This window comes from Crinia signifera, chromosome 1, assembly GCF_055691185.1.
Source record: "Crinia signifera chromosome 1, ASM5569118v1, whole genome shotgun sequence".
NCBI classification, from domain to species: domain Eukaryota; kingdom Metazoa; phylum Chordata; class Amphibia; order Anura; family Myobatrachidae; genus Crinia; species Crinia signifera.
In genome coordinates this window covers 138,935,842-138,960,942 of record NC_139217.1, presented here as the reverse complement: position 1 = coordinate 138,960,942, position 25,101 = coordinate 138,935,842, and the positions used below count along the sequence as shown (strand labels likewise).

The 25,101-nt window shown below is 38.0% G+C and overlaps 1 protein-coding gene across 1 annotated transcript in view; it reads left to right on the top strand.

The window, feature by feature from the left end:
• Nucleotides 1-25,101, top strand: part of FAT4 (FAT atypical cadherin 4) — a 228,565-nt gene that overhangs the window by 179,963 nt on the left and 23,501 nt on the right. Inside the window, exons 7-12 of the mRNA XM_083174229.1 lie at nt 740-920; nt 1,850-2,097; nt 2,575-6,924; nt 11,452-11,556; nt 17,142-17,449; nt 25,013-25,098. Coding sequence (XP_083030355.1) covers nt 740-920; nt 1,850-2,097; nt 2,575-6,924; nt 11,452-11,556; nt 17,142-17,449; nt 25,013-25,098 — 5,278 coding nt within the window. The remainder of the gene's footprint in view (nt 1-739; nt 921-1,849; nt 2,098-2,574; nt 6,925-11,451; nt 11,557-17,141; nt 17,450-25,012; nt 25,099-25,101) is intronic.

The following is a 25,101-nucleotide window of genomic DNA, read 5'->3' as shown; positions in this document are numbered from 1 at the left end:
AGAGATAAAATGGAGAGTGATAAACAGCCAGCCAATCAGTTCCTACCTGCCATGTCACAGACTGTGTTTGAAAAATGTAAGGCAGGAGCTGATTGGTTGGTTGTTTATCAATCTCCATTTTATCACTTTTGAAGCTTAGTGCATCTGGCCCACACTGTTTATTCCATATTACAGTCAGGGGACATCTGAACTAATGCATGCATTTATATAAGGGAGACATTAAAACATTTAGCAAATTAAAAAAATCTTGTAACTCATAGCAACCTAATCAGCTATTAACTTTCATCTGATTGGTTGATATAAGTTTTAGCACCTTTATACTCTTAAGTTTTCATACCATTTATATTTACAAAATGAGAGAACTATAGAAAAATCTATATTTTAAAGTACATTTTTCAGATACAAATAGCTAGCATCAGGAGTGGCAATCAAAAGCTACCAAGCGCGGAAATTCTGCACTACCGCTGGATGTGTGTGGCTTCAACAACTTGAGGGCATGGTTGTACCTGCCTGTTATTCCCCACCTCCTTCCACTACCACTGGCTAATATGACTTTCAGTAGGTTGATTTATACTAATTAAATTCTACTCAGTCAGCAAATTCCATCCCACAATAACATCTGTATTTTGTATTATTCCGATATTTACTAACAGGTTTGAGAAAATTAGATTTGAATCCTTTTTGTGTGTCTGCTTTCCAAATGTCTTACACATTTCTTCTGAATTTTACTATTTAATAGGTTCCCCGCCTCTCACTGGAACCGGCACTATTACAGTGCGCATTGATGATGTCAATGACAACAAACCCACATTTGCTTTAAATCAGCATTTTATAAGTATCCCAGAAGACGCACCAACTGGCACAGATGTTCTGCTGGTCAGTTGCTCAGATCCTGACGCTGGTGTGAATGGTGTTGTTCGGTAAGCTCTCTAACCTGATTATACTTCCGCAAAGATCATTCTTTTACAAGTTATACATTTTAGTTTCAACCCTTCATTGCAAACAACCTCCTGCTGTCAACACCATTTGCCTTCATGTGACAAACCATAATTTAAGGTATTTGCCAATGCTATATTCGTCAAGCAGAGTAATGAGGATGTTAAGTTGTATTGACAAGCCAAGTGCTACCTACTGAGCACTTGGGGAATTCATAACAATTTTTTTAGTTGTTATTAATTAAGTCTTCTATGTAAGCCGCTGTTACTAAAGTATATAGGGCATCTTGAGCATTACTGATGTAGCCATTTTTTTAATTGCCTGTATTTTACAAATGTTGAATTCTTTATTTTCTTTTAGAATAATTGAATTCAGTAAACAGAAACAAAAACCATAAAACAGAATAATTCATGTAGACTTGCACTTTGCAATTGCCATTTTTCTTTTTGTGATACATCCAGTGATTCATTTTTCATAGAAAAAAAGTTTATTAAATGAATAGTCCTTTTGATCGTAATGTAATGTATTTGAAATCTGTATTTAGTATTTAAGTTTTCATAAAGGAGTTTATTTGTTTTGGATGCTCGTTATTAAGAGCAAGGATTTAATGGCCAGTGGTAATTTGAAAGTCATTTAAAAATGATCATAGAGGTTTATTCGAAACAGTAGCAATGTTAATAGTACATTAAATCTGCATCACAGCTGAGTATTCATTATCAGAATCTCTACATTTTAATGAGTTTCCCCAGAGTTATTCATTTTAATGTTCTGTCTGGGGAATGCTTCGCTGTTGCAAGCAGAATATTCTGCAATATAGTCTGTGCTAAACTAAAACAACATTTGTTTAGTTTAACCAAACCAGTCTCAATGTGCAAATATTAACTGTTTATGTCCTATCTTTTATTTTATCCAGTTACAGTCTGGTGGGTGGAAATTCTCAGTTTACCATTAATCCCTCTACTGGTCAGATCATCAGCAGCTCTTTGTTAGACAGGGAGATGAAGGACAGCTATACATTGCTCATTGTGGCTACTGATGGTGGGTCACCTGGTTTGTCAAGTTCAACAAGTGCGACTGTGAATATCCTGGATATAAATGATAACCCGCCAAGATTCCTACATCACCCGTATGTCACTCACATACCATCTCCTACAGCATCCGGTAAGCATGCTCTGTTGCTGAATGTGTATATTACATATTATTTTGCAATTTGTAATACTTGTATTGTGATTGTAATACTGTATTGTAATATTTTAAGAAACACTGGGGATAGATGTATTAGATGTATTAAGCCTGGTGAAGAGATGAAGTGGAAGGAGATAATGCACAAGCCAATCAACTCACAACTGTCATTTTTCAGACAGCTGATTGGCTGGTGCATTATCACCTTCCACTTTATCTCCACTTTATGTCTTTACGAGGCTTAATACATCTGCCCCATTTTATATTATAATTATGAATCAATGTTTTGCTATGCTTTGTCATGATATTATTACAAAATTTCATAATAAAATAAAAATCATCTTGAACGCGACGATAATTATATGCAGTCAATGATTTTGAACTATTCTTTTGATTTCATGTGAAAATATCTCTTTTTGATGTTTGATTAATCAGATCTTTTATTTTTCCTTTTAGATTCATTTGTGTTTGCTGTGACAGTAACAGATGAAGACATTGGTTCAAATTCAGAGCTTCATTTTTCTTTAAAAGGTCGACATGCTGAAAAGTTTCACATTGATCCACTGCGAGGTGCTATAAGTACTGTGGAGTCTTTAGAGGGTGCTTCTGAGCTGACTTTTGCTGTCCAAGTTAAAGATGGTGGCATTAACTCCAAATCTGACTCTACCACAGTAACTGTGAGGTTTGCCAATAAAGCTGACTTCCCACAGATAAGAGCCAATCAGAAAATATTTGTATATTCTGAGAATCAGCAAGTAGGAACGCTGGTGACCACAGTCTATGGATCATCAACAAGAGGCGGGACCTTATCTTTTTATATCGCCAGTGGAAACCTTGGCAACACATTTCATATTGATGAGCTAAATGGTCAGCTTTACATCAAGAACCCATTAGACTTTGAAATGATATCAAAATATGTCCTATGGATTGAAGCTAGAGATATGGGCTTTCCACCATTCTCCTCTTACCAGAAGCTCGAGATAGATATTTTAGATGTCAATGATAATGTGCCACAATTTAGGCAAGACCCATTTATTGCAGAAATAATGGAAAACCTGTCACCACGAAAAATTCTCACAGTTAATGCTAGGGACAAGGACAGTGGATCCAATGGGCAGATGGACTATGCTATAGTTGATGGGAATAAAGATAACTTATTTAGTTTAAATAGAGTCACAGGTGAGATTAGAAGCACAAGGCTATTGGATCGAGAAAAAGTATCTCAACATATTTTATCTATCAAAGCTTCCGACAAAGGAACTCCTTCCCAGAGCTCAATAGTCAAAGTCATCATCAATGTTTTAGATGACAATGATAATGCACCAAGATTTTCTCAGATATTCAGTGCAGCAGTTCCAGAGAACGCAGCTTTGGGTTATGTTGTTACACAAGTTACAACTTCTGATGAAGACTCTGGGTCAAATGCAATCAGTAGGTACACAATTCCAGACACTAGTCTTCCTTTCCATATCAATCCCAGTACTGGTGTCATTACAGTGAGCAGACCAATAAACAGAGAAGATAATGATCGCTACATTGTTAGAGTTTCTGCTCATGATTCCGGATGGACTGTCAGTACGGATGTGACCATATTTGTGACCGATGTAAATGATAATGCACCAAGATTTAGTAAACCATCATATTACTTAAACTTTCCAGAAACAACTGAGCCTGGAACTAAGGTTACCCAAGTGTTAGCATTTGACCCAGATGAAGATCTCAATGGCCAAGTATATTATTTTATTAAATCGCAATCTGAATTTTTCCGGATTAATTCTACTACAGGGGAGATTTTCAATAAACAACACTTAAAGTATCAAAACCCCACTTCTTCAGGCAACATTAATATTAACAGGCATAGTTTTATTGTCAGTGCTTCTGACAGAGGTAGTCCACCTCTCATGAGCGAAACGACCATATCCATTAACATTGTTGACAGCAATGACAATCCTCCCAAATTTTTGCTAAGTAAATACTTTACCCCTGTTGCTAAAAATGCAAAGATTGGCACAAAATTAATCAAAGTTACAGCTGTTGATGACAAGGATTTTGGACTTAATTCTCAAGTGGAATATTTTCTGTCGACTGAGAACACTGGTGGAAAGTTTGACATAAGCAAAGAATCTGGCTGGATTATTGTGGTGTCCTCTTTAATGATGGAATTAAATAAAAACTTTGCCATTAAGGTTACAGCAAAAGACAAAGGCAATCCTCCACTATCAGCCCAAGTAACAGTTAACATCACTGTGACCGAGGAAAATTACCATACACCGGAATTCTCTCAAAGCCACATAAGCATAACTGTCCTGGAAAGTTTTACGGTGGGAGCAGTTATCAGAACCATATCAGCAAGGGACAGGGATACCTCTATGAATGGAGTAATCACATATAACATAACTGCAGGAAATGAAGCTAGTCTCTTTGCAATAAACACTTCCACAGGTGCATTATCTTTATCCAGAAACTTTGACTATGAAGTGTGCCAAAAACATGACTTAACCATCAGTGCTGTTGATGGAGGATGGGTAGCTAAAACAGGTTACTGTGTTGTAACAGTACACGTTAAAGATGTCAATGACAATCCTCCTGTTTTTCAAGCAGACGAATATTTGCCTAGAGTTGTGGAAAATGCTCCAAGCGGCACAACAGTTATACGACTGAATGCAGTGGATGCAGACTCTGCCCCTTATGCAGTTATAGCTTACGCAATACAGTCATCAGATAGTGACCTTTTTGTAATTGACCCAAACACTGGTATAATAACCACTCAAGGTTTTCTTGATTATGAAACAAAACAGTCTTATCATCTGACTGTCAAAGCTTTTAATGTTCCTGATGAAGAACGTTGCAGTTTTGTGCCAGTCACGGTCCAACTCGAGGGGGCAAATGAATATGTACCTCGATTTGTGTCAAAAATGTATTATTTTGAAGTCTCTGAGGATGCCTCTAAAGGAACTGTAGTTGGTGAAGTTTTTGCAAGTGACCGTGACTTATGTGTGGATGGGGAGGTGCATTATTTGATCTTTGGCAGTAGCAGGAAAAAAGGCTTCCAGATTGATAGAAAGACAGGGAAGCTGTACGTGTCTGGCCTTCTAGACAGAGAAAAAGAAGAAAGAATATCATTGAAAGTTCTAGCTAAAAATACAGGTAGCATCCGTGGTGCTGACATTGATGAAGTAAATGTAAACATAACTATACTTGATGCTAATGACCCACCCTTCTTCAGTTTAAAATTGTATAATGTGCAGATCAGTGAAGGCGTCCCTCCAGGAACACATGTCACATTTGTAAGTGCCTTTGATTCTGATTCAGTTCCTAGTTGGAGCAGGTTTTCCTACTTTATTGGTGCTGGGAATGATAAAGGTGCCTTCTCAATTAATCCACAGACAGGCCAGGTTACTGTTACCACTGATTTGGATAGAGAAGCCACGCCTGTCTACAACTTTACTGTGTTAGCTATAGATTCAGGAACACCAGCTGCAACAGGAAGTGCCACCTTACTAGTATCGCTAGAAGACATCAATGACAATGGACCAGTCTTAAATACAACACAAGGAGAAGTAAAGGAGAATCATAGAGCAGGGACTCATGTGATGACACTACAATCTACAGACTATGATCTTCCTCCAAATCAAGGTCCATTTAAATATTATCTTCTTAGTACTGGACCAGCCACCAGTTATTTCAGTCTTAGTCCTGGGGGAGTTCTTACTACAACCAGGGAAATTGATAGAGAACAAATAAGTGAATTCTTCCTATCTGTTGTGACAAGAGATTCAGGATTTCCACAAATGTCATCTACAGGAACTGTACATGTTAAAGTTATTGACCAAAATGACAACCCATCTGAATCAAGGACGGTTGAAATTTTTGTTCACTATTATGGAAACCTCTTTCCTAGTGGCTCTTTAGGCAGCGTGAAACCTCAAGATCCAGATGTTTTAGATAGCTTCCACTGCTCCTTAACATCAGGAGTTACAAGTCTCTTTTCCATTCCAGCAGACAGTTGCGAACTACACTCTCAGTCAAGATCTACCGATGGGACATTTGACCTAATGGTTCATAGTAGTGATGGTCTACACGGTGCAGTCACTAACAACATCAGAGTTTTTTTTACTGGATTCAGTAATGCTACAATTGATAACAGTATTCTTCTTCGCATAAACATACCAACTGTTAAGGACTTTTTAACTAATAATTATCTACACTTCTTGCGCATAACAAGCTCCCAGTTGACTGGACTTGGAACTGCAGTACAAATCTATGGGATGTTTGAAGAGAATAACAGGACCTATGTCATGACAGCAGTTAAGAGAAGTAACAATCAGTATGTCAATCCCAGTGGCGTAGGTACTTTTTTTGAGAGCATCAAAGAAGTATTGTTCCGGCAAAGTGGTGTTTGGATAGAATCAGTAGATCATGATTCATGTGTGCACAATCCTTGCCACCATGGTGGAAGCTGCATGAGAAGACTTGCTGTGAGTCCAACAACACAAGTTATAGAGAGTATTCCTGCAATTATAGTAGCAAATGAGCCACTTCAGACATTCATGTGCAAATGTATGCCTGGATATGAAGGGAATTTATGTGAAACGGATATTGATGAATGTTTACCACTCCCATGTCACAATGGTGGATCCTGTCACAACCTAGTTGGAGGATTTTCTTGCAGTTGCCAAGATGGCTTTACCGGAATTGCTTGTGAGAGAGATATCAATGAGTGTATTTCCAGTCCATGCAAAAATGGCGGCATATGTCACAATTTCCCTGGAGGATTTAACTGCGTTTGTAAAGCTGGTTCTACAGGTAAACTATTTCACCTACATTTTTGAGAAATATGATAAATAAATAATACATTCAGTATTAAAGGTGAAATGAGGGGCACTGATAGATAACGTTTTGCATCTGTGCTTTTAAGAGTGAATTTACAGTATTTAATAATGCAGTTTGCCAAACTCTGCCATTACAGTCCAGGTTTTTAGGATATCCAAGCTTGTGTTCAGGTGGTTAAAATCAAATTAGGGTACTAATTAAGTCACTTCTACGCAAGCATGGATATCCTCGAATCCTCAACTGTAAAGGTGAAATTTGGGAAACTCCATCCTGCAGATCGCTGCACATACAGTATGTTGCCTTTTTCAGGCCCACATGGTGTAGCACAATCAGTTTCTAAAATTCATATTGTTCCAAGAGCCAATATCACTGAATATCAACATGATCCTCCAGGAATAAACTAAACCAACGATGTATCCACAGCTAGAGATAACAGAGTAGCACAAGGTCCCTCTGTGTACCCGTGGGTCATTTTGCCTGATTGCCTCTTTACTTGCATGTTGTCATTTTCTGATTCTTCCAACATTCCAACCCTCTTACATACATAATACCAAAGAACAAATAATGAATTTGGCTACACATTAGGGGAGATGTACTAAACCACGGAAAGTGATAGGGTGGCGAAAGATAACGTATTGGCCAGTCACCTCCTTTCATGTTACAGGCTGTGTTTGAGAAATGACAGGTACTGACTGGCTGGTACTTTATCTCTCTAAAAGGCTTAGTACATCTTCATGTCCCCAAGTAGTTTCTTGAGAAGATTAAGAATAGATGAACAGCCAGGTTATTAACTGATATCAGAGAGTAATGGAAGACTATGGAGTATATTTAACAAATGAGGTGATAGTAAAGGTTTTATATTGCTGCTTTCAAGAGTGAAAGCAAAACTATTACTGCTTGTGCTAGATGAGCGTTACTGAGCTACACAATGCTCCTGGTCTGGCATTGTTAAGTCACTAGCCATTGTGGAAGTAAATGCACATATGTGGCCCTGCTTGCAGGAGAGTGGCCCTCTTATCATGATGAGGATTTAGGAGGTAAATATTGTGCTGAAATCTGATATAAGCTCTCTCATGCTATGCATAGTGTACCTGCAGGTATCTGCAGAGGTAGCCAACATAGGGGGTATACTATTAGCAACTATGCTTCACTGCTGCTGATTTTTTGCTGAGGGCTATCCTATTAGCCCCAATGCCGGTGTCGTTAGCCTCAATATCTACTATTGTTGGGCTAAATGCTTCATTTGCCTGAAGCACATAAAACATAACACCCGATAAGCAGCCACTGGGCCGAAAAAAATGGGCATTAATTGGATACCGCAATAATGACTATTGATTATTAATTTGGATATCTGTTCCTTTTTATTGACTGAAAATGGCATCAGGGCTAATAGGATAGCGCCCATAGATTATCAATGGCTGTTGTGGCATCTAAAATAGGGAGGAACCCTTATGTTTGATGGTTTGGAGGCTTTTTTCCCTATCATATAGTACATGAACCCATAAAAATTATGAACTCTGGAAGAAGAAGTTAGATACACCTTTATAGAAGACTAAAAACCCTTTGTATGCCATGGATTCAGAATAATTTGAAAGTTAAAACAAAATGGCTAGGATACCTTTAAAATATGCATCCCACTAGTTTACGAGAGGTCAAACATTAATATCAATGTTTAGCTAGGGTAGAAAGCCAGAGAATTAGAAGGAATAAAGGTAATTTCATAATATCTATTTGCTTCAAAATTAAAGTATGAACATTTGACACTCATGACACAGAAATTTATACTACAAGTTGACATGTTTTTTTTTTTTTGAAGAGCAATATTAGCAGACTTTAGGGAACAAGCAGATGATTAGGCCTTAATAGCTTGTGACTTCTGCTATCATTATAAACTTTTAACTTTGTAAGGATGTATAATCATTTAGTGAAGCTTCATTTACTAATCCATCCATCATGGAGTTTGTGTAATTATATTATGTTCATACACCTGGGCAGCTGCCAAGCTCATAATCTGTATTATGGACAAAATATCCTGAAGTACTGTCTTAATGAAATAGTACCTGCACATGTGCAGCTGTAATTAGTGAATAAGTATCCATACGCATAGCAGTCGCAGTTTGATTGACAGGAAGCCAGCGTGTAGGGGCGGAATCATGGTGGTTTTTGGGTGTGTTTGTAAAAACACAGGCGTGCCAAGGCGTTTTTTGTGTGGGTCGCTGACATCAACGATGACCACTTCCAGCCTGGTTCTTTATCACATTAGTGGATGCGCTAGACTTACTCAGATGGAAAAAAACAGCTTGATGGTTCTTTTCTTTTACATAAAGAGAAAAAGAGATGCAGGTGAACTGAATACTATATAGGAACCAATTGTAAGAGTGATATATAGTATTGTATAGCATTCCCATTGGTTGTTTTAATGTCTGCTACATTTTCACACAATTATCTTTAACTTCTGTAACACTCCTAACACATGCAGTAGCTGCTCGTATCTAACTAACACTGTTTAGCACTTACTTGGTCCAATAGTGCGAATCCTTTGGGTGACTTGGCTGATTTTGGTGGTATCCCAAGCCAAATACTTGAACCCTTAGAATTTTAGGGACTTACTCAATGATGTTACTTAAATGATGTTGATCAGGTTTGCTGTTAACTGTGGTTCCATCCCCCTTCTACACAATGGTATGATCTTACGATGCCACTTGGACCTCCCTCCCTGGCCCTCTTCATTTAGCATCTCCTGGGGAACTGGGGTAAAAGGTCATATAGTATGATGATTTATAGCTAGGGCATAAATACAAATGAAAGAATTCAGTAATTATATGTTCTAGCACTTGTGCTCCTTGATCCAATTCAGCTCCCTTTCAGAAGGAACACTCACCACACCTACTGAGATACGCTCCATCCCAAAACAACAGCCCTGCAAATCACGATTTCTGTCTTCTCTTATTTGACATTTTTCTGAACTATATACACATTCCTTTCCTTCTCAGTAGCTGTGAAATCTTATTGTTGAGTGGGCCTTAGAGGCACGTGTTTTCCTCTGCGTCCTAAACCTTCTTTGCTTCTGAGCCAAATAACAGTTGCATGGCCTGCTATGGCCCTTGCATATAGCAAAAACATCTTGTTTATAGTGCACGTTGAAATACTGTATACAGTCTGTGTTTAAAAGGCATTTCATTGGAAACCGCCACGACTAAGTGATCCAGACAGTCCTAGTTGACTACAAGTCAGCCAGAGGTCAAGCTGTCCTGGTACTCTAATACACCATAAATGACAATGAAAATATTAATATATAGCTTTGCACTATCTATTTAAGATTATGCATCAATCAGTGTAGCTGAAATATTCTTTAATCAAAATGTGAATCTTTGCCTAGGAGATTCCATAATTTTTGGATGCATTTAAAATCTCTATGCACATAAGTATATGACAGATCGGAACCATACAGCCTGAAGCATTCCCTGTCCACTCCATGATTCAGTTTGATGGTCTGTAAATTTCTCAACATGTGGAATTGCCATTACCTTATAAATTGGACGATAAAATGAAAATGTGCTAAAACATGGTTGCTGGAGTAGAAATACATGTAGTGATCAAATTCTCCTGGTGAATGGTTATGTGATATATTTAGATTTCTTTTCACTCATGGTTTTATGTGGATAGAAGTATGGGGCTTGCTAAGTCTATAAATATGAATAACTTACCGTGCTGAAAATAGCTTTGGGGAAATCAAAATCTTTATTTTGAACCTTAAGCTTTCTGTTAAAAATGGATAAAAAATATTCACCAGTGAAGGCATTCATTTTGTATGCTGAACCATTAGGCAGCCTATCAATTCCCTAAGAATAGCAATAACAATGAGAGAGAGAGAGAGAGAGAGAGAGAGAGAGAGAGAGAGAGAGAGAGTATTCCAAACACCACCATTACAGTCCAGGTTTTAAGGATGTATATGCTTGAGTCCAGATGGTTAAATCATTTTGAGAGAGGTACTAGTTAATTCATCTGTGCTTAAGCATGGATAGCCTTAAAACCTGCACTGTAATGCAAATGTTTAAAAACTCTGCAATGAGACATAATCAATTTATTAATTAACTGGCAAGTACAGTCCACTTCATTTGCGCCAAATGTATTCATTATGTCTTTAGTAGGCTATGGGTCTTTAGTAGGCATTTGCAGATCCGGATTTACCCGGATCTCAAAACAGGATATTATTGGCTGTCCGGCTGCCACATGTTTTGTAGCCAAAACATGGGACAGCTGATAGCCAATAAGATCCCATTTTGAGATCCGGTAAATCCGGATCTCCCCATCCCTAGTTTTTAGACATTTATAGTAAATCAATGTATTTGGGTGTGTGAAATTAAATTTAGATGTAACTACAGCACAAATGCAGTGTGTTCATTGACAATAGATGTTACAAACACTTCTACTAATGCATTAGATTTTTATTTATTTTTAGATAAATACCAATTTGATTTTTTTCCAATTCAATTTTAGGCAAGTTATGTGAATCTGCTATTAATTACTGTGAGTGCAATCCATGTTTTAATGGAGGATCTTGCCAAAGTGGAGTGGATGGGTACTACTGTCATTGCCCTTTTGGTGAGTATTCTTACACTTGTACAATACTTGATCATTCAATTAATGTGGATACAATGCTAGGAGGAGATATATTGATTATAAGGATGGCTTGTTGGACTGTTTTATAGGGTATTTACATCTTGTCCTTTGAGTGGATGTCCTCTGTGATTAAACCAAAAACTCTTATACAGTATGTTATCAAGATACTGCCAATGTATTGTAATATCAGTAATCTGAATTCAGCAAAAATAAACAAAACATAAACGTTTTTTCTTTCATTCGAGAATTAGGGGTAAAGTTACGAAAGCTTCTAAAAATGAAAGAAGTAGTGATATTGCCCATAGCAACCAATCAGAATTTGTCTCTCATTTTTCTATGTACAAATATGAAGTATATTTGTTGAAGACTTTCAGTAACAGGAAGCCTTGTAGAATACTTTTTTACTGGCCATTTTTGAATAGAGTATGATCACTTTATTCTATTCTGTTTTTAATATTGTGTATCCAATCAGAGCACTGTATTAATCTTATGTGAGGCAGATACCTCTACCCTTGTGTAAGTGTATTCGTAAGAATGCAGTTGTATGTGATAGTAACATCGTCATGATGTTAGAAAATGACTAGAAGTCATCATTAAGGCAATGGCTCCCATAAAATTGATATATGAATAATATGTTGTCAATGTACTTTATAATTCACTTATTAGGTTATTTTCCTTAAGGTTGAGCTAAAATTTACCTTATGTTTCCAAAGAACCAAATATCTTCCAAGATGCTCAGCAATAGCTGAAGTGCTATACCAAGCATATCAATCCTTACTCAAGATTAAATTCTGTACATGCATAATAATGCAATTACTGCATTGTGTGCAAATATTAATGAACAGTATATGTTTTTTAATTATGTTGAAATATATAGTTTACCAGTTTCAAGTTGGGTAGTACCAATGTATAGCCTGATGGGGTCAATTTTGATGTCCATGCAGGATAAATAATCAATATAAATAAAATCAAGATTATTTTCCCATTACAGACACACCATGATATATATATATATATATATATATATATATATATATATATATATATATATATATATATATATTTTTTTTTTTTTTTAATAATGTCAGGATAGCTACAAATCCTCTGGTTTTAAAATCCCTAACAAATAAAAGATGAACTCTTCCACACAATTCAAGAATTTGTTCCGACTTCACAAGGGCTATAAATTCTGAAGTCAGATAGTTTCTGTATCACCTTTGTTGCAGCTCATCTTTAATTTTGAATAATATGGACTTGGAACCAAAATATTTGTAATGTGCCAATTGAACCGACTGTTAGAAAGAAATCAGCCAAGAAAGTTAAAGAAAGATGTCTTTAAATAATTAGAGCTATGTCTTCATTCATCTTGGAAGAAGCTCTCCGTTAAATCACTTGTTTCCACTCTCTTTGAAAACCAGATATATTTTCTCATAAGGCAGTTACCTCATAAGTGTTGGTGTGTGCCTTCCAGCTTTTCCATGAGAATACGACCTTATTTATCAACTTGGTAATCAGCACTTCTTGGAAGAATGTAAAAAAAGACAGTTAATTAGTTATAGTAAAGATGTTATTGAGGTTTTCAGAAATAAGGGACATGACTCTAAAAGTTACTTTCCTCTAACAAAGAAGACTAATGAAAGATGCAAAGTACAAACTAAATAACCTTTATGACTGTTTTATGCTTTTGGCTTTTTTTTACATGACTTTTTTATTTTATATTTTATCTTTTTCATTTCATCTGGGGAAAAAAGTGTTCTCATATGCATAACAATTGAATATCCACAAAGGCACACTAACACTTCAAATCTTAGTGATATCTATGCTTAAGTAGATGTATAAGTATGATTGTCCTTAAAACCTGAACTTTTAGTGTGCACTGAGAACCTTTGGTGGTGAACCCAGGCCTAAGCTTTTTTTTGCTTACCCCACTGGGCATACAAAACAAGTGATTTGTGGTTGGAATTTTCCACCTTTACAATTGTTTCAATACCCTTTGAATAACTCATTGATTAAATCAGCCCAAAAACTTTTTGTGTGCCTTGAGGACCTTTGAGGACTTCAGGCCTAAAGGGGTGTACACACAGAGAACTTTTAACAGGAGATTTAGATAGTCAAAATCTCCTAGAAGGTTAGCCATAATCTCCCTATTTTTTCTCCTGCTTAGTCAAAATTGTCTAGCAGAAATTGCTTAGCATAGATTTACTGTGCAAGCAAGGCAATTTTGACTAGATCATAGACTATCATTGCTTAGACATAATCGCTTGTCAAAATCTCCAGTGCAGCTAATTGTCCATTAGCCAAGATCTGTCCGTGTGTACACCCCTTTAGGTGTAGAGAAACATCACTCACATTTCTGCATACGCCAATGGGACTGCAAAATGAGTGATGTTGTAATAAGAATCTCCCCCCTTTCCTACTGTTTCAATAGTCTCAGAATGATCATTGATTAATCAACCAACCCAAAAACTCTATTAATCTAGTGAGGGGTAGGGCCAGATTAAGGTTTGTTGGTGCCATTATGTTCATACAATTGGTAACAATATATGCGTTAAATATATTAAACATTCTTTTTCACCCATTTGCCTGAGACCAAGAAATTCTCCGCACTCATTTCTATCTTGTCTGTGTATTGAGCACCGGCCACCACCTGGTAGAAACTATCCATCTTACGTCTGTGTACAAGTTCCTCAAATTCCTGTTAACGTGTACAGGAATGTACCAGCAGCCAGGCCATGGCGTTTTGGCAACACTCCAAGACACCATAAATATCTGGCCATGTGCGCTCCTAAAAACACCTGTTTGGGAACTCTCAAAATGCTCAGTATCCGTTCCATTCCATTCTCATTAGACTATATTATTTTCCCACATTCTGAAATCATTCATGTAATTTGTACACAGAAATAGAATTATTATGCCCATATCTTCCACTGATAGACTTGATATGCACATGTGCTGACATCATAGAAAACAATGATGTTCTCCTCTACCAATGGGCATCTAGCCTGGCAATCCACATGTGCATGCACAGGCAAACTACAACCATATCCCGCAATGTCTGGACTATTCATATGTACTGTACTCTGATACCATCAGGATTTACAAGGAATTAAAGCAATGTATATTCCCGTGAAAGATAAGTCAGACTTCTATATTTCCAGATGACCTTGCTTCAGAATTTTAACTAGATTATTTGATACACTTCACTAAAATTTATAAGAAAAGGATTTAAGGTTTAATGGGGCTGTATAAAAAGGTAAGCCAACTTCCCCAAACCTTTGTGCATCATTAAAACATACTTTTTTTTTTTTTTTTGGATAATACGCTAAAGAAGAGATCAGGCACAGCAAGTTTACATGAAAAATGAAGCAGCTTCAATTTTCTGGCTTGAAATTGTTCCATTGGTCTTCACGTGAATGTAAGCTTAGAAAACCAGAAGGAATGAGACACAAAATGATTAATGAAGTGCAGGAAGCTACATTTGACTTGCATGCAAGCGAAGAAAAACATTAACAAATACCTGCGCAGTGAGACCATCTCTCCTCGTACATATAAATGTCCTGTACTGTTGCCTGATTCTAGCCTCCACATTACCCCTATGATTATTCACTTTAGCTGATCATAAAAGATCCAAAAATGGTATTTAAAAAAAGAAAACAATAGAACGCACTAGAAAGACATTAAGGGAATTACCTTTATCTAAACACATTTTAATACAGACTTTTATTGGTGCAAACAATTTTATTCAGCGCACAGTCCTGTTATAAAGTCACTATACATCTTCCTTAGGAGACAAGTGAAAAAAATAGTAACCAGATACATTTGTATAGGGGATTATTTATCTACGCATCAATGGAAGACACATTCATCTTCCATATTGCTATGCACAGCTGTCTGAGTAATGCAAGTAGCAACATTGATGTTACTCTGCGTCTTCCCTTCCCACTATACTGATGCCTCCAGCCCTACTTCCTAGAGTTTATCTGGAAAGCCAGTGGGTCAGGTGTTGTGAGAATCCAGCAGTAGCTGGTTCTGAAAACAATTAAATTCCTGTCCAACAACCAGAGCACCATCAAACAGGGCTGTAACTAAGGTTGGGCAAGTGGTCTTGATGCCCAGAGCACAGGGCCAAGGGGATGGCACAATTGCTGACCTGTGGCACCTGCAATTAGCATGCATGCTGTCTTGAATGGCAATGAACAGCCTGGAAAGCCACAGGCTAGTGCTACCTTTAGATAATCCAGGAGCTCCACACCGGATACCAAAAGGAAGAGATCCAGCGAAGACCTGTTAGAGGGGCCAGGCAGAAATCCGGACCAGCAGCTGAGAGGAATAAATATCCTTCTCTGTAGTGCCCAGCACCATATATAATATTTTAGATGGCTTTCCTTGTCTGAGGGCTAGTCATGCCTCACCGATTTGGTCGCACCTCCTCTCAAACCCTGTTATCATCTTAATGGCCCTGAGACTAGTCCCAGTGACAAGCTACCATAAGTGTCCTGGGACAATCAGCTTCTCCTGGTCCCGCAATCCCTACACCTAGGGTTACCACCTCATTCCTTTATTTCCAGACACATATTAATTATACAGGTTCTGTGGCTGGCTGACTTCAAGACTCCATTTCAACTGTTTTTGTTTAAAAAAAAACAGTTGAAATGGAGTCTTGACTTCAAACAATCCTAATAAGTCACATTCTCAGGATTTCTGACCCAGTCACTTTTGCATTAGTAACAACAGTAAATATAGAAACATGGAGGTACTTAAGGATTGTAGTTCAGAATCAGTGCTCTACAACATTGCTGATTAGTATTTCACACTTTGTTCAGTGCCTGCTGAAACATGGCTTTTCATATGACAGGAATATGAGCTAAAATAGATAAATATTATACATTAGCTCCTAATTTTTCCTGTCACACTTTTTGAGGACTGTCCCACTGCTTCACTTACAGTCTCTTTTGAAAAGGGTGATTATGGGGATGTGGGTGAATAGATGTCCTGTGCATGCACATTGCATATTCACAGTAATTTGGAGAGCATAAGAGCAGCCTGGCATCTCCTTGAGTGCTTTGCATGCCACAAGCCTTCCTCAAAAGGCCACATCCCAATGCTGCTGAGATGCTGGACAGGCCCTGGTAACATTTTGGCGGTGTGACCTAATCATAGGTGTGACCATGCCCCCTTATGAAAATTTAGTTAAATAAAGTTTTAGTGGAGCCTCTCAGCTGGGGTAATTCGGGCTCAGCAGCAGCTGCTGTCTTGATGGGAGTGGGTGAAACAGGCCAGGGCCCTCCACCGAGCCCCTCCATCAGGTCCGGGCCCATGAAATGAATACCCGCTCCCCCCCTCTTCTAATTCCCAGATGTTGGTAGGTATGAAGTAGAGGATATATGGTATTGGTCTTAATTGTAAATATTTTCTGCTTCAAGCATGGCTGGTAAGCTATTCCATTTTTACCTCAAAAACGTTTTATATCATCCAATTATATTTTTATTTCACACTGGTTTATATATACATATGTCCTAATACTGTGGATTTTCCTTCAACACTAATGTTTTCTTCATTTTGTGTAGGTGTCTTTGGAAAACATTGTGAATTAAACAGTTATGGATTTGAAGAACTATCATACATGGAATTCCCAAGTTTAGATCCTAACAATAATTACATTTATATAAAGTTTTCTACCAATAAAGCGAATGCCTTGCTGCTGTATAACTATGACAACCAGACCGGTGATGCAGCTGAGTTTCTGGCTCTGGAGATAGTAGAAGAGAGGATAAGGTTCTCCTATAATCTTGGCAGTGGAACGTACAAGCTCACAACGTTGAAGAAAGTCTCAGATGGATATTTCCACACAGTTATCGCACGCAGAGCTGGAATGGTAATCAATATTATATATTCATATTTGTAGAACATTTTATTTTTATTATATGTTATTTATTGCAACTACTACTACTCCTGTTGCTAACAATAATAACTAGACAGATAGATGTTCCATCCAGTGGACAACATAATGGTGGAGTTCCTGATGCAGTCCCAGCAGGACCCATATGTGTGCTAGGCCTTGCAATACTGGTCGATTCATTCCTGGAGAAACACCTCTGCCCTTATGTCCATGTGAGTAGTGAAGTGACCCTCTGCTTGGACTTTCAATTCCAGAATATTATGCCCCCACAGGTCATCATTAAGTAGGTGCTATGTCCTACACATGCCCAGACGAGGATAGCAGTAGTACTCTATAGAGATTTCACAAGTATCATAACCCTTCCCCCAAAATATTGGTCCAGTATATTGCCTGTGGTTGCATGTGATGCCCCTGGTTCCATCTTATACAGTATTGGTTTGTTATGTTTAGTTGACATTAACAGCATGTAATGCAATAATTTAGGATCATTATAAATAATAATACAAAATTATTTAAACATGGCTTGCACTCTTCGCTTAGGTTTGGATAATTGTGTTGCTTTAACCCTGTACAGCAATGTTAGGAGAACATTTTTTTCAACCTTTTATTACATCGATCATTTTGTCATTGTCTTATATTTTATGGTTCTCTGCTCCCTATTCTAGCATTTTCAGTTAAATGGGGAAATATGAAATATTTTGGAATATATATAAATTTTGTTGATAGAGCCTGTGTCTGACAATGGACAACAGCGACACCTGTACCTACCTTAAGGCAGGGAGAAGTATTGCTTACTGATTTTGAAGGAACATTTGCTGTTCCACTATATGCTGTACAAAAAGTTCAACATAGCAGTATGCTTGCACTGTAAAGGTCCATACACACTGGGCGATTATGAGCAGTGCGTATGGACAGCGATGACCGCTGTCATCACTGGGGGGAAAGCCACTCAGTGCATACACACTGAGCAGCTTTCCCCCTGCCCGGCACTGTCAGCAGGGGGGCAGATGGCTTTGCATAGTTCAGTGCTATGCAAAGCCGCTCATACCCTGCATACCCGCAGATGAGCGGCTTTCCCAGCGATAATGCTGGAGCGTGCAGCAGTACTCACCGCTCATTGCCGGGACATAGACAGTGAGCGGCTTTGAGCTGAAAGCCGCTCAAACTTGCTGTTTTGAGTGGCTTTCAGCTAAAGTCACCCAATGTGTATGGGTCTTTACTCATAATTGTGCATGCACCAAGAACAATTAATTGATTTTTTTGCTTTAAAACATGGTAATTTCATATGCAGATACAGAATATAAGCATGCCACATGTCACTTTAATCAGAAGAAGCTGCTTGTGCATCATATCTGCTTTGTGAATAAGATGTACGTTTTTATGGGAAAAAGTTGCATGCAAAGACTGTGGGCGCTACAGAGTCACCCCATGGCATGACGGGACTAGAATGGCTGTTTAATGCACAATGAGTGTCTGTGGACACATCTGTGAAAACATACACAATATGTTCCACCAACAGGTGCACGTTCAACTATAAATCAGCTAGTTACTTTGTCTGACAAAATTTGAGTTTCCCACATAGCTTGTTAATATTTGTATCATTAGCTTACATTTAAGTATAAAGTTCTTAGACCCCTTATTTATAAGTGTGAACAAATGTATTTATCTTGTCATAGAGACATACTACGAATACAATAACATTTCTTTAGGACACTGAACGTACAGGATTAATTAATAGCTCAACAATCAGTGATATGAAATCATTCAAAGAAAAACAGGTGTAACATCTGGGGCTCATCATTCTGATCTGGTCATTGAAAACAATTATCGCCACACCCTGTGTCATCCAGGAAAATTCAAAAATTGTTTCCTTTCCAATTCTTAATATAATGAACTAGTGTATTCCGCTACAGGCTACATACACTCTTCACTGCTTTTTTTATTTTGACTGACATTTGGCAATCCATTACCTGAATGCATTGCTTTGTCCAGCACCAATTCTCTCAGGCCTCGTGTGTACAGTTGTAATAGCATTCACAGATTGTGGGGGGATGTAAAGATTATTATTGAGTACAGGAAGCACAAAGTCTGACCAAATAGCCGTGTGACATAATGGGCCATGAGCAAAAATGCATTATAAATCATTGGTGCAAATGTTGTCAGCAATTACAGTACCTGGCAAAATTCCCCTTTATATTAGTGTGGAAAAGCAGAATATGATTAGGATGATGATGATTATTATATAATAATTGGCTGATATATTATGTAGTACAGGTTGAGTATCCCTTATCCGAAATGCTCGGGACCACAAGCATTTTAGTTAAGGGATTTTTTGTGTATTTCTGATTTTTTTTTTTTTTAAATATACTTTCCTGGGCCCCTTGCGTCCACAGAGTCCCCTGGCATCCACAGCGACCATCAGAATCCTCCTCAGTGGCATCCCCAGTCCCAAGGATGCATTGCGCAGGTGTGCAGGTCCTTAGGACCAAGGATGCAGCTGAAGAGGATTCTGACGGCCGCTGTGGACACTGGGGTACGAGGTAAATATGAAAAAGTTGCGGGGGGGGAAACAAACCCCGAAATATTCTGAGTAAACATGGTTTATATATATATGGGAGACTCAACCGGTATATAACAAATTACTTACAATATACTTCATACACATAATACTATTATATATGTGTATGACATGCTCACTTACAGTTAGCATACAGTATACAGAATGATCATTAATACTGTGCAGGGGTGCCAAGAGATAGATTGGACCAAAGGAGTATTCAGACCCCATGTGGGGGTCCTAAACAAGATACCGGTTTGGGTCCCTCCATGCTCAAACAATCCATAGCACTATATAAAGTACCTTTGTGCATTCACAGCCTACCAGCTGCATGAACATTGGCATTGCGTACAATGCCAATGTACGCAAGAAGTCTTAAGTGTGTCACTTAAAGTAAACTGACTGCCTACATACAGTGGACGAAACCAGTGTGTGTGTCCAAGCATTTTTTATCCCATTTAAAGAACATTACAAGAACTTTCAGGTTGGTGTGATGCCATGTTGTCATGTGGTTGTAGCCTAATGCTCTTCTGAGAATTTTTTGGTCCACTAGTGTATCTTTACAGGCTCCTTAGGACCTGCTGGGCCCTAAGCAGTTGCCTAGGTTGCCTTGTAGAAAATCTGTTTCTGGGTGGGATGGGTGCAGGGTACCTATTTAATGTGCCAATTGTGGGTACAGGTCAGCTTGGGAGCTGGAGCAATGTGCTTCAGAGGGAATTATAAGCAGTGCAGGGTGTGACCATAACTCCATCTGACATTTAACCCGTCAAGCATGACCTGATTTATTGGTGGCTCTGGTGCTATGTGATTGGTCACTTACAAATGCAGGATTTGTGGAGAGACCACAGAAATTATTTCAATGACTGCTTAAAGGTGCTTAACATCAAAACAATTAGGCCTGGGGTAGCCAACTCCAGTCCTTGAGAGCTACCAACAGTTAATGTTTTCCAGATCTCCTCACAGAATCATAAGTGAAGTAATTAGCTCCACCTGTGGATCTTTGAAAATGTGTTATTGAGTAATGAGTGCACCTGTGTACCTGTGAGGAGATCTGGAAACATGAACTGTTGGTAGATGTCGAGGACTGGATTTGGCTACCATTGAATTAGGCTGACACTTACATTATTTTTTCAAATCTTTCATAACCTTTGTTCAGAATACTTGTAAGTATATGAATATTTTTAATAACTAGTAGAATAATTCTAATTTTTTACTGAAAAACCATTGGGAAATAATCAGTGTGGCAATAAAGACCAGACGTAAAGATGCATTTTATAGTTACAAAGTTTTTAAGCGATCATAGATCAGATACAGTATATTTAGGCGGGAAGCGGTCATCTATTAGAATGAACGTAGGTCTACAGTCATTAGGTCGACCCCACTAGGTCGACTGGCAGGAAGGTCGACCTGACTTAAGGTCGACATGGGCCAAGGTCGACATGACTTAAGGTCGAATTTGCATAAAGGTCGACATGAGGAAGGTCGACTGGTCATAAGGTCGACATGGGTTTTTCACTGTTTTTTGAGCCGACATGTGCCGACAGGCGGTATTTCATGCCCTACCATCCACTAGGGCGTGGTGGGAGAATAAAATAGTGTGCCGAGCGCAGCGAGGCACCGTGCCCGAAGCATCGCGAACGAAGCGAGCGATGCGAGGGTCCGATTCTCATTGCCAACTGTGTCCATGTCGACTGTGTCGACATTTGGATAAAAAACCAGTGAAAAACCCATGTCGACCTTATGACCAGTCGACCTTCCTCATGTCGACCTTTATGCAAATTCGACCTTAAGTCATGTCGACCTTGGCCCATGTCGACCTTAAGTCAGGTCGACCTTCCTGCCAGTCGACCTAGTGGGGTCGACCTAATGACTGTAGACCTAAGTTCATTCTGACAGATGTCCCGGTTCCATTTAGGCTATCTCTGGTCTAATAATTGTGCTGAAGTCTGACAATCATTAGTGTGTTCAGAACAGAGGGAAAATATGGGATTTATCTTAGTCCTCCTTCTACCACAAAGTAGCCTAAGGAAATCTTTCTCTTTTTCCTGACACAAATTCTGCTTAGTCTATTGCATCCCTCCACATTGCATATTAATGTTACCACAGGACGTACCAACTAAATCCTAGAAGACAGATTAAAATACAAAGCTTAAAAAATAGAAAAAAAACCTGCATTCATGGAGCAAGCTTCTAGCTTGGTACTATAGGTAATTTGAATTTACACTTGAGCTAGAAAATGTTAATTCACAGTGACAGATGCTCTTTTTGATATGCAATTTTTAAAGTTAAAGATATTTCTAGAGCCTATATGTAAATGTAATTATTTTTCATTTTCTATGTGCAGAAATTTTGTGGAACCCAAGAATAACTGAATTACAGTTCTTCTGCCACATATAATTTTTTTGAATGAACCGTGATTTCCACATGTAAAACTGTACAATATAAGTCTGTCCTTAGCCCACAGGATTTCAAATCTGTCATTTCCTAAAGTGCAACGGGAGTTTGTGGGAAACTGGTAAAAGCATTAAGTTGTCACTTGTGAGATATTGCAGATTACAAAAGGATAGACAGAATGTCAAATGGGAAATATAACAAACACAGAGCACATATTAAAAAAAGTCACAATCTCTTTCATAAGAAATATCATATATGTCATTTTAATGTTATATGAATAAATGTATCATCATAGTTTATTTGCTGAGATTCAAAAAGTTGTATAGTTTAAAAATTCAAATTAGCCAATTGATTAGCTTGTAAAATTAGTGTTATAAAATTTTCTGCTGTGGTATTCCGGAAAACAAGTTTCTATTAAAGTCATTTTAAATTACTTGTGTCCTGGTGGATTTAGCTGATGTATAGAGGGGGTATCCTATTTGCTGCGGTAAATGACCGCACCTAATTAGCCACATAAATCAGCATTTATCGGGGATTATGCTTCTCGTGCCTGAGGCATGCAAAGGAGAATCCTAAGGACTTTTCTCAGAACCCATATGTTATTTACTTCACATTGAAAAGGGCTATAATTGTTTTAACGTGCAGTAAATAAGCGCATGTGATAGAATACCTCCCCTAGCTTCAGATATCTGTAGTAGAAAAAATAATTTACAAAATTGATCTCCGACATATTTACTTGGGTCCTGAAATTCTTGGTGGAATTTGGCCTGATTTCTTCTCTGCAGATTTCAGCCATGATTTTTATTCCAACCAGAATTCAAACTGAACCCAGAGCAGAAAGGATTAATATCATCTTCATTGTGGTTATATGCTATTGCTATTTGAATTTACAAAAATGGCAAAGCAAAGGTAATAATTGAGGATTGTATTGCTGAGACAACAGCCTGTTTCATATTGTATCCTCTAATGTATAGGTTATGTCATAGTTTCTCAAATACTGCTATGACAGTCCAGGCTTTATGAATACCAATGCTTGAATCCAGAAAGCTAAATCAAACTAACCAAGATACTAATTATGGGGTCTATGTACTGTACTGAGGTTTGGAGAAAAACAAAGTGAACAAAGATAAAGTTCCAACCCTAGATGTGGTGATTCATGGGTCAACTGGGAAGTGCGAGGCTCAATGATGCATATTTGCAGCATTTAGTCTTCTCCCTCCACCTGGAGCCGTAAATCCTGGGTATAGGGTTTTACAGATGTGTACACCTTGTTTATCAGTAATTTTTATTTGTACAAAGACAAATACAAGGTAGAGCAAAACATGCAAAACCCAACAAAGGGCTAACATTTTAAATATATATATATGTATGGATATATATATATATATATATATATATATATATATATATATATATATATATATATATATATATATATATGGTATAATAGTAAAAGTAATAATTAGAAAAACGTAGAAAAATACTTGGAAGCCATTCCAAATAGAGGGATTCACTTGTGGTCTGAAGTACTGTAGTCCAGATATTAGTTGAAGAGTCCTCTGTGAAATTATAACATCTTGATCTTAACGATGGTTAAAAATTGTGTAGAAATTTTTAAAAGGAAATTATGAAGATTATGGAATATTTTTAAAAATGTAATCAATAAAGGCGCATACACATGATGCATGCATGCAAAGAAAGACATTGTGGATAATTTTCCCTTGAACTTCGCCAGTGTCCTGGACGAACAATATTGTGCATACGCACTGAATAAAATGGCGAACGACGAATGATCTTGCTAGACTTTATAGCTTTTTGTGGAAGACATCCAAAATTGACCTGCCTGCAAAGATCAACCTGACTGAATGAGCAGTGGGACCGATTGACCAATATCATTCAGAAGGGCCGAAATGAACAATATTGGTCCAAAAAATCTTAGTGTGTGTGTAGGCACCTTAAAACCTCGTACACACGGGGGAGATATATTGCTCAGCAATATATTGCTAGCAATATATTGCTGAGCAATATATTGCTCAGTTTCTCCTTTTCATCAGCGACCAGAGATGGTCGCTGATGAAAGGGAACCTCTGCCGGGGTACCAGCGATCATAAGGGGGCTAAAAATGGGAGCACGCACCCGGCGATTTATCGCTGGTGCGCACTGCAATCGCTGGCAATATGGTCGCCAGCAACCATATTTACAGCGATTTCAGCCCCTATCGCCCCTGTGTGTACACAGCTTTAGAGTCATACGCAAGGAGGCTAGATGTATGTGAACACATCTACAGTATACAGTATGTGGTAAACTTTGGAGAGAGGCAGTTAGAAGTTGATTGGCTGGTAATGTATCTTTGTACTCTTAAGCTCTCTCCAAGGCTTAGTACATAGACCCCTTAAGTTACCTGTGATAAAGCATGGATATCCTTAAAACCTGGACTGTACTGTCAGAGTTTGAGAAGCTTTGGTTTATGTAAAAGAAAATGACTTCAGATGTATTCTTTTAAATTTTCTGTTATATAACGTTTTACCACAGGACTCGAAATTTGATACAGCCACATAATTAACCTTGAATTTAATTATTCATTGCAGGCTGCATCACTGACAGTTGACACTTGCTCTGAGGACCGGGAACCAGGGTTTTGCACCGTCAGTACAACAGCCATTTCCAGTGATTGGTA